A 10,889-nucleotide genomic window follows, 5' to 3' on the forward strand; every position below is an offset into this window, starting at 1 on the left:
CCCCTTGAGGTAGGGAAGGAGACTAGCTAGTAGGACATAGTGCTAGGGAGGCTGGCCAGGCTATGCATGAGCTGGTGCTCAGAACGGGGAACTTAGATCCGCAGGGCTGGTAGCGTTCGCCAGTGCTGAACTCCCTTGGAAGGCAGGAGGGCGGGGTGGGCGAGAGCTGGTGGTTTGACTGGGAGCCACAAACTGGGTGGAGAATTACAGCATCTGCCTACTTAATTTGGGGCACCAGCCCACTTGGAATTTGCGATCCCAAACCAGAACCCTTTAATGCCGACTGTGCGAAGGGTGCCCTGGGGAGAATCTGAGGAGCTCTTCTTCCATCTCTGGGCTTGTCTCTCCCCGTCAAGCTTGTTTAATGCTGAGCAGAGCATGCCCCTGCGAGTGTTGCAGTAATCCCTGCCTGCCACCCTCTGCAGATGCCCTCATAGGCTGGTAACTCACCCTCGCTGCTTTACCCACAGAGTGAACTGGAGCCATTCCTAATGCAGGGAGGGCCCCCTCACTGCTGCCCACCAGGGGAAAGGTGTGGTACTGCCTGAGGTACCCAAGTATTCGGAAGGGCACCTCCTTCTAACACTATCCCATAATACTAGAATGAGAAGCCATTGCCAAGGTGACTGGAAGGTAAATGCAGGGAAAATAAAAGGAAATGGTGGGGGAAATGCATAATGTCTTTGGACTTCTGTTCCCCCATTTGTAAAGTGGGGGTCTGTCTGTCTCCCCCTAGCAGGAGGGAGGAGTGCATTGGCAGTTCCCCCTCACCACAGGGCAGAAGGGGACCTTGGCAGGCTTGGATCCCTGTTTCAAAGGCCCCGATTCAGGGTGGTATTTAGGCATGTACGTAACCTCAAGCACCTGAGCATTGCACCTGATGTCAGTAGGACCAGGCACGTGCTGCAGTACCCTCCTGAATTGGGCCGCAAGTGACTGACTTCTCCCGTTAATTGTGCCCTGCCTTGTGTGTACCCTCTAACGATAAAGCCTTGTGGAGTGCTGTGTGGCCTCGGAGATAATCTGCCTCTCTGCTATTCCAGCACATATGCGCCTGTGAAGCCCTTTCTTCGCGTGGACAAGGAGAAGGTAAGGCTGGCTCCAGGCTCCCTTTCCTAGCCCAGCCCTGAGCGTAGGGAGGTTGCAGAGCACCCTGCTCAGCATCCTTCTGGCTAGAGAAACCCCCAATCCTGGTCCCCTCTGGGGCGTTCCCCTTAACTCTGCCTTGGCTCTTCAGCACTGAGAACATGGGCAACTGTTCCAACCCAGTCTTGTCCAACAGTTTCATTCCTAGTGCAGACAAGGCTGTGTGGGCTCTGGGGTAGCTAGAAGCCAGAGGATGTTGCTGTATCTTCACAATGAGGGGTAGCGTGAACGTCTCAGACTCTTCGCTTCTTGTGGTTCGGGGGTTGCCTTCTTCGAAAGGTTGCACCATGTTCTGCTGCTCCCACAGCTGATTTTGCATTCAGTTGTGTCCCCATGAGAGGGATGGCCTGGAGCTGGTCAGTACTGGGAGAGCATGCCAGATTCCTGCAGAACCAAGCAATGTGGGACTGACTTTGCAGTGCCCAAATCATAAGAACGTTTCTGACCATCAGAGGAGGGAGGTTCTAGACCTGTCTACACTCCTGAGCTACTTGTTCATGTGCTCCCCCCCCCATGTTTGATTTTGAGGAGCATTTACATAGCCTGACCTCTGGACCTTGGCTTTCTTGCAGGTGCAGATCTACAACCCAGCCTTCTTCAAATACATTCACGACAGGTGGACTGAGCACCACGGGAGATACCCCTCCACGGGGATGCTAGTGCTGTTCTTCGCGCTTCATGTTTGCGATGAGGTGGGTTTAGGAATAATTGGTGAGGCCATCGGGACAGGGCCAGAAATCTGAGGTTCTATGTGACGCCCTCCCCTGCCCTCGCCACCACACTACGCTGGCAAGAGACAAATTGTCCAGCAGGGCACTGGCCAGTAACACTCAGTCCAAGCAGGGCACTGGCCAGTAACCATAGTACCACCTGGTACCATGCCTAGCATCCCTGCACGGGAGCACAGTGTTGCCAAAGTCTGTCCATGGTTGCCAGTGGTGACTGTCTCCTAGACAGCAGTTTGCTCTTATGTCTATCCATCTCGTGCTGAAATGACCTGAAAAAGCCAATCCAAGTTCTGCATCAGACTTACAGGCTTCCTTACTCTGGGAAAAGCATCAGCTCCCTCTGGGAGTGGTGGTGATTTGCCAGGAGTGGTGGCAGGGCTTCTTACTCAGGCTGGGCTAGGCTAAGGGTTCTGCTTTGTGCTTTGGACTCGGGTAGCTTCTTCCCAGGGTTTATTTGAAGCCCACTGTGCCACTTGGTACCTTTCCTCAGCCGCCCCTTAGAATCTCTTCATTCAGGCAAAATGCAGCCAAAAACGGTCATGTTTCAGAGATCCCAAGTCAGATGGGGCCATTGTGATCATCTAGTCCAACCTCCTGCGTGACCCAGGCCAGAGACCTTCCCCTCCACAGCGTTACGTAACACAGTGGTGCCCATAAACTGTGACCCAATCTTAAAAGCTAGATTTCAGAGTAGCAGCCGTGTTAGTCTGTATTCGCAAAAAGAAAAGGAGTACTTGTGGCACCTTAGAGACTAACAAATTTATTTGAGCATAAGCTTTCGTGAGCTACAGCTCACTTCATCAGAATGCATCCGATGAAGTGAGCTGTAGCTCACGAAAGCTTATGCTCAAATAAATTTGTTAGTCTGTAAGGTGCCACAAGTACTCCTTTTCTTTAAAAGCTAGAGAGACCTTAATTCCAGCCCATGCCACTGACACTCCTCACCAAACTACAGAATGAGGCCGTGCTCGTGACCTGCCTTGCACATCCAGGGTTATGCAGACTTTAAATTGGAGCAAAAGGTTGCTTGTGGGATCAACTTCTGTCTGTCCGATGGTCCGCATATATCTCAGTAGGATGACTCCAAATTCCTGGGCTCTGGATTGGTGTACAGAAAGGCTTCCCTGAGTAGATTGCTATCATGTACCATGTTAGCTCCCATGTTACACCAGAGTGCAGGATTTCCCAGGCTGGATCGGTCACTGGTCCAGCATCCTGGGTCCAGTCTTGGCTAATGCCTGATGTGTCAGAGGCAGGCAGAAAAACCCACAATGCACCTTCCTGCCCAGTGCTGCTTCCTGCCCAGCTCTGGTGTAATTGGTGTTCCCCCATCTCTGGTGGCAGGTGAATGTCTTTGGATTTGGGGCAGACAGCCGGGGCAACTGGCACCATTACTGGGAGAACAATCGCTACGCAGGGGAGTTCCGGAAGACCGGGGTGCACGATGCGGACTTTGAGGCGCACATCATTGACATGCTGGTGAAAACCAGCAAGATCAAAGTTTACCGCGGCAACTGATGCTCTGGGCTCTGTCCTCTAGCTTTCATTTCAGAATCAGGTTTCAAGAGACGGGATAGCTGTCACAGGTCTCGCTGTGACAGATCCCCGACCAATCACAATGAGCTACAGGGTTCGGTCTGAGACCCCACCTGACCAGTGGCCAAGTGGGGGTACTTGGTTCTGCTGGCCAATCATGTTTAGAGAGAAAAGGAAACTTCTTTTTGTTTAAAACTTTCGGATGAAAAGGATTTACAAAGAAAACCGGCCCCTGGTTATGTTGGAGGCTTCCAGCCCGGTTTTCCTCATGGTCAAACCAAATGCTGCTCTTTTTTTTTAAAACCAATCATGATAATTTCAGAACAAAGCCCAACCAATCATGGCCACAGGCTGAAGGCAAAGCTGCATGTTTCGACCAATCAGTTTTTTTTTTTCCACATTGGCCCAATCTCCCAGTGCAATGACACTAGCCTGTGAGCTTCAGTCCTGACTGACCCTATGGAGTGGGTTGGTTTCTACATGAGCCGCCCCAGCCGGAGCTGTTAGGAACAAGTTTGGAAACACCCAGGTGAACGTCGCCTTTTTTAATGTCTCCTTTTAGGCTCCAGTGTCACTTTATTTTGTACAATCTGATTCAAAATGCTGAGCAGCCAGTCAATTCCTTTTCGGTGTCGGCACAATCAGTTTGACTGGGAAAGTTCCATCCTGGCAAAGGGAGGGGATGAGGGAGTTAGAGGAAGAGGTGTCGGGCTGTGCCTGGCTTTTTGACAGCCAGCTGGGTCCAAACCATTCAGAATGGAGCCTGCTGAGAAGAGTTCTTGCTGAGCAGAGGATTTTAAAGCCATTGGAAACATCAAGAGGAAGGAAGACGACCCTGCCCTGGTGGAGAAGCAGCATTTGGGTGCTTCTGATGTAGGGTCTTGGTAGACTGCAAGTTTCTGAGACTGCCCAGTGGTTAAAGTTTGTCGGGAGCTAGTCTCAATAAGTGGGAGGAAAGGAGAGGAGGGGGAACCTCCGTTTAAAACCTGGAGTCTGCCTTTTTACTCCCATGAGAAGGGGCAGTGTCTTGCTCTAGGACTGACTGGTATGAAGAGAAGCCATGCCAAAGGCAGCTAAGAAATCTGCAGAGTCTTAGACCCCTTCCCCATCTCCATCCCAACCCCATCTGGGTTCAGAGAGGGAAGGGGGAATTCTCTAATCTAAAACCACACCCTACCGTCCCACACAGTCCCTCCCCCACAAGTGTTGCCTCCATTATCTCTTCCACCAGAGCATGTTCTTGCAACAAGCAGTCCTTGTCTTTGCAAGAAGCCAGCATTCTTATAAATTATGATGACTGGGAAGTGGTGGCCTGTGGCTGAGTAAGATCCTGCTTTTCCAGGTTCGTTATAAATTGCCCAGCTCATCCTCACATCAGAATGAAGCTGTGGTGGCAACTTCCAGCTAAATGGCTAGTTGCTAAGCTGTAGCAAAGGGATGTCCTAGCAGATAGACAGCTGATCTCATTGCTGATGTTATGGGCAGAGACTCTCCTCTCTAGATAGCTGCTTCTCAGCATTGCTGATGCTAATTTGCCCCTGCAAAGAGAGAGCTGGGACAGGTAGTGAGAATTGGGTGGTGGTCATCAAAGGAAGACTAGAAAGGAGCTGGGAGGATGGATTTGTAGAGAACTTGCTAGGGAGGCATCAGCTGAAAGCTATCTGAATCAAGATAGGGGCCGTCCTTGATGGAGATCACAACATTAGTGCTTGGGCTGGGGGTGCTTCTGCACACTAGATAAAGAAAAAAATAGATTTCCTTTCTGTTGCAAGATGAAAGAGCAAATTGAAGAACACTTAGAATTTTGGTGAATCAAGTGTCTTTAAAAATGGAAAACTAAATCTAGATGGCCCAAATCTAGAAGAGCTTGCCCCATTTTTAATCATGACTGACCTCTAGGATTTGACTCATCCATGGACTAATTGCCTTTGGGCAGGAGACTGAGTTAAAGGTAATGGGAAAGGCTTCAGTGAAATCTTATTAACCACTGGAAGGAGTATCTCATACACTGACTTTCACAGGCTCCTTTTCGCAAGCCGAGACCTCTTTGCATACTCTTAACTCTTCTCACCCAATAGGGATGTCCTGCCCTTCCTGTGCATTCATTTTAGCTTGACTTGGACCATGCCACTGTACTGGAGCCCAGCCTAAGCCATCTAAGCCAGTCCCTGCTTTGCACTCTGCCTTCGTGGGGTTTAAGGCTACAGACACAGTTAGGTGAGAGCTCCTGGCCTAGTGGTAGGATGCAAAGAGAGAGTGAAATAACCTCATCCAACTACAAAGGAGGCTTCCCTGTTTGTTTGGGGGGATTGGTCCAAACTGGGGTGTGTTCCATTAGGGAGCAAAGCCTGCAGCTATGAAATGTTCTCACAGGTATTGGCTAAATCAAAGGAGAATGGCTTCTTATTTCTTGGTTGGCTGGGTTTTTCAGGTAGGTATCTGATGAATTAAATAAAATGCAATCATGCCAAACAGTATAGAATGGAATAATTTATTCTGGTTTGTATCATAGTTGGATTGTGTGATATTGGGAGATGCAGGGCCCAGAGCGGCCAGATCTCCTTTTTGAAATAGTTATTTAAAGAAATTATGATAGGGAAAGGGAGTTCTTTTTATATCTGTGACTTTTCTATATGGCAATCTCTCCCGTTTTTGAGGTTTCTTCTGCAGTTGTGAAATGTACGTTCTTGGGCCTATTTCAGCAGCCAAACGGATGGCTCTTGTTTTCAGTCTACAGTGCTCTAAAGAAGTGAGGTGGGTGAAGGTCTGAAGCCGTTTTTAAAAACGAAAGGTTCTGCTTGTGATGTCATGCAATCACATGACCTGCTTGCCAAGCAGTCATTTTGGATAATCAAGGATAAAAGAGGTAACTCCATAGTAGTGACCCTCTGAGGCTTGTAGTAATGTACTGGAAACCAAAAGTCGTCAAGCCATTGCATGCTGGGGTGTTTGACAGGACAGTAAAACCTGTGTTCTTTCTGCACCTCTCTCTTTTTGGGAACCAGGGGAGGGAGACATGATTTAGTGCAAGCCTAGTCTCTGCTATCTTTTTTTTTTTTTTAAGAAATAAAAAACAAACCATGAGCACCAAAGAGTGCCTTGAATCACATACTGTCTGTCACACTGGACTCCACCCACTGACCATGCTGTGTCTGGGGTTCACGAACCATGCCAGGATGTCAATGTTTGCTTTTAGTGGCAGTCTTGGCTGCTTCTTTCATTGTTTCCATGCTGCCATGTTAAAAACATATCTGGGCGAGGTGCTGGGGTTAGCTGAAAAATGCCACTCATGGGGAGAGTAGAGATGCTGCCAGATGCCACCTTTTCTGGAGCTGCTGCTGCAATTCCAAACCTGCTGCTGCTCTCGGTGCTGGCTGATGCAACGGGATGAGAGAAGCACCTGATTAAAAATCCAGTTGCTGTCTTTGGAAGGGCTGGTCTCACTCCTGGCTCATGGGCAGAGGCAGGACTGGCTTGACAATCAAGGAGTGACAGGAGCCACCCTACCAACAAATGGGATGTTTCCATGCGGTCTCGAATCCAAGAGCCAGTCCTGTAGGAGGATGAATGATTCCATTTTCCAGTTAGTTCTTGGAAAACAATCTTTAGTTCACCCTGCTACAAGGACTTGCTAACACTTTTCCTTGGCAGACTGGCCAACAAACGCCTGCATGAGCATGCTGCAACCTACCCCCACAGAAATGAGAATGTGGGGTGCATTGTCTACAAATACCACAGTTCTGTACATAGAGGAAACTACACAGAGGCTATGGGCAAGGTGCACTGGTGCCTTCCAGCATGGAGCAGAGATGGAGAGGAGACTAGTGGAACCAGCTTGGATTCAGCTGAGACTGCCCCAGTTTATCTCCATCTCCATCACCATCAAAACAGTTCAGAAATAGCTCTGCACTTAGTCAGGGCTGCCCAAGGATCGGAGCAGCCCTGACATGCTGGGAGCAGCAGAGAGCAAGTTTGTCAATTCAGGCTGGTCCAGGATGGTTCAGTCTTGAGGAACTTTGAAAGACGACCCAAGGTCCCAATTCTGCATAGATTCCTCCTGCACGTGCTCAGGTTCATGCAGCTTCATTCGAGTTAGTGGGGCTGTTCATGTGCATCTCTGGTGGACTGGGGCCCAAAATCCTACCACCAACTGGAAAAATGGAGGGTTCTTCTGTGGTGCACCCATGGGTCCTGTGGTATCCTAATGAATTTACGGTCATCTTCCAGATGCCTTGCAGTGCTTGGCTCTTAGTAAAGGTGACTTATGGTCCAGCCCTGTCTTCGTCCACTCTTCCTATAAACCAGTCCGAAAAGCAGCTTGGCAGCCTTCCCGATAGCCTCTGTGTACTTTGCTACGTCTACACACGACTGTCTTAAAACTTTTTGTTGTTTTTTGTTTTGTTTTTTTGTTAATAAAAGGATTTAATCTGAAGCATTCTGTTCCTCTCCTTCTATTGTAAGCAGCCTGCAAAGCTGTGCCTGCTCTCCCCTGCCCTCTGGTTTCAGTATTATGCACACTTTTACTGTATTGGAGGGGTTTGTTTTCTTTCATGTGCCACGGCTGGAAAAATGGGGTTTATTTTGTGTTGTACAAAATAAAATCTGTATCTGTTCCTTCTCCTGGCATCTGTGTACTTTAGGCCTCTGGTGTTGCATGGTATTTCATCTGGAGATGAGCAGTAGCTGGAAGTCACTAGTCTAATGAGGAAAGCTGGTCAGATTGGCCAAAGCTCTGATTTCACACTAGCCTTCTCTGGATAGGGCTTGAAAACCCCTGCCTTACCATACTCCATGCAAAGCGTTACATACATTAATTGCTACCCAATATACCTAAGAATACAGTCTCACAAGTTCTTCTCATACTCACTTAAACCATCCTATCATAACACCTGCTAGGTTGGCCTTTCCAATTCTTGTAATAAACATACTCTACTTCAACAATACAGAGTAGGAGGAAATACCCATAGGGCTCTGTTCTAATTTATTTGGGGATTTGATTCCTTTTGAAATGATTACTGCACATTTAATGAATAACATAAATTCAACAGTTTTCATTCAATAGTCTGGTTTGTTTTTATAAGGCAAAGTGAGCTGTTCACTTTGTCCATAACCCAAATGCTATTCAACAAATGTTATTCAGACTGGAAATAGCTTTCCATAAGACCCAGGGAATTATTCCTGGCCAAATTCTAATTTCGCTCTTGAAAAATCCCTTCTGCATTTTCAGGCTTTGTCTCTTCTAGGAAATGTTAGCAAAAAATTCCCCACAGTTGCTATTCCAGGTCTAGCTGTACAGAAATTCGATTTCTCTACTTGGGCTGGGAATTGAGCCCTGTCTCCAGTGTAAGAGATACTAATTCTCCCACTCGTGAGAGAGAAATATAGGCATAGCTTATGTCAGTGAGACCACAAATAAGCTGTGGAAAGGCTGGTGGCTTAGTGATAGCATCGGTAGTTCATTAGTAGACTATTACCGTGCTTTGTGGGAGACCTGATTATGATTCACAGCTGATACAATTGACTTTTTTCAGTGTCCTGTCTCTCTACAATCCCACTGCAGGACCACAATGGAGCTGACAGACATGCACTGTCCATCATTCAGGATCACTGACCCTCCTGCAGAGCAGATTTTCAAACCCCAACCAAATATCACCCACTTGTCCTGTTAGACTAGTCATTGCTGTCACTACCTGGCAGCTGCAGCCCCTTGAGCTGTGATCATCTCTGATCCACAGGGCTGGGAGTTGGTCGGCACTGAGGACCAGCCATGGCAGAACAGGACCACTTGACAGCCTTCCCTTTGAGTCACTCTTGAGCCAAAGCCACAGCCAAGTGATCAGGGACAGGTGCTGGCCATTGGGAGAGTGAGATGGGGATACTGACAAATGTTGCGCATTAAAGATCCAAGAACCTGTTTCAAAAGTGCAAGGGTGGGACCTTCAGTGTCCTGGCTAAATTCCAGCATGGGTGACTGCCTCCAGTTGCAGAGATTTTTCTCATGAACATTCAGTGGGATTAGATATTATTAGCTAGTGACTGGATTCAGTTTCAGAGGTGGCTGCATACTGACACTGGGTGAAGTGATTTGTTAATTTGGGATGTGCTTAGCTGATAGACACTATATGTTTACCAGGTTTCAGAGTAGCAGCTGTGTTAGTCTGTATCCGCAAAAAGAAAAGGAATACTTGTGGCATCTTAGAGACTAACGAATTTATTTGAGCATAAGCTTTCATGAGCTACAGCTCACTTCATCGGATGCATGCAGTGGAAAATACAGTGGGGAGATTTTATATACACAGAGAACATGAAACAATGGGTGTTACCATACACACTGTAACAAGAGTGATCAGGTAAGGTGAGCTATTACCAGCAGGAGAGCGGGGGCGGGAGGGAACCTTTTGTACTGATAATCAAGGTGGGCCATTTCCAGCAGTTGACAAGAACATGTGAGGAACAATAGGGGGGGAAATAGTTTTACTTTGTGAAATGATACATCCACTCCCAGTCTTTATTCAAGCCTAAATTAATTGTATTCAGTTTGCAAATTAATTCCAATTCAGTAATCTCTCGGAGTCTGTTTTTGAAGTTTTTTTTATTGAGGAATTGCCACTTTTAGGTCTGTAATCAAGTGACCAGAGAGATTGAAGTGCTCTCTGACAGGTTTTTGAATGTTATAATTCTTGACGTCTGATTTGTGTCCATTTATTCTTTTGCGTAGAGATTGTCCAGTACATAGCAGAGGGGCATTGCTGGCACATGATGGCATATATCAAATGGGTAGATGTGCAGCTGAACGAGTCTGAGTGTGGCTGATGTGATTAGGCCCTGTGATGGTGTCCCCTGAATAGATATGTGGACACAGTTGGCAAAGGGTTTTGTTGCAAGGATAGGTTCCTGGGTTAGTGGTTCTGTTGTGTGGTGTGTGGTTGCTGGTGAGTATTTGCTTCAGGTTGGGGGGGCTGTCTGTAAGCAAGGACTGGTCTGTCTCCCAAGATCTGTGAGAGTGATGGGTCGTCCTTCAGGATAGGTTGTAGATCCTTGATGATGCACTGGAGAGGTTTTAGTTGGAGGCTGAAGGTGATGGCTAGTGGCGTTCTGTTATTTTCTTTGTTGGGCCTGTCCTGTAGTAGGTAACTTCTGGGTACTCTTCTGGCTCCGTCAATCTGTTTCTTCACTTCAGCAGGTGGGTATTGTAGTTTTAAGAATGCTTAATAGAGATCTTGTAGGTGTTTGTCTCTGTCTGAGGGTTTGGAGCAAATGTGGTTGTATTGTAGAGCTTAGCTGTAGACAATGGATCATGTGGTGTGGTCTGGATGAAAGCTAGAGGCATGTAGGTAGGAATAGCGGTAAGTAGGTTTCCAGTATAGGGTGGTGTTTATGAGACCATCGCTTATTAGCACAGTAGTGTCCAGGAAGTGGATCTCTTGTGTGGACTGGTCCAGGCTGAGGTTGATGGTGGGATGGAAATTGTTGAAATCC

The 10,889-nt window shown here is 47.6% G+C and overlaps 1 protein-coding gene across 5 annotated transcripts in view; it reads left to right on the top strand.

The window, feature by feature from the left end:
* ST3GAL2 (ST3 beta-galactoside alpha-2,3-sialyltransferase 2) overlaps positions 1–8,028 on the top strand; it is a 93,616-nt gene extending 85,588 nt beyond the window's left edge. For all 5 annotated transcript variants that reach the window (XM_043495191.1, XM_038368582.2, XM_043495193.1 and 2 more), the window contains exons 6-8: positions 1,044–1,089; positions 1,719–1,838; positions 3,219–8,028. In XM_043495191.1, coding sequence (XP_043351126.1) covers positions 1,044–1,089; positions 1,719–1,838; positions 3,219–3,392 — 340 coding nt within the window. In that variant the 3' untranslated portion in view covers positions 3,393–8,028. The remainder of the gene's footprint in view (positions 1–1,043; positions 1,090–1,718; positions 1,839–3,218) is intronic.
* Positions 8,029–10,889: the final 2,861 nt, after the last annotated feature.

Source organism: Dermochelys coriacea, chromosome 12 (genome assembly GCF_009764565.3).
Source record: "Dermochelys coriacea isolate rDerCor1 chromosome 12, rDerCor1.pri.v4, whole genome shotgun sequence".
Taxonomy (NCBI): domain Eukaryota; kingdom Metazoa; phylum Chordata; order Testudines; family Dermochelyidae; genus Dermochelys; species Dermochelys coriacea.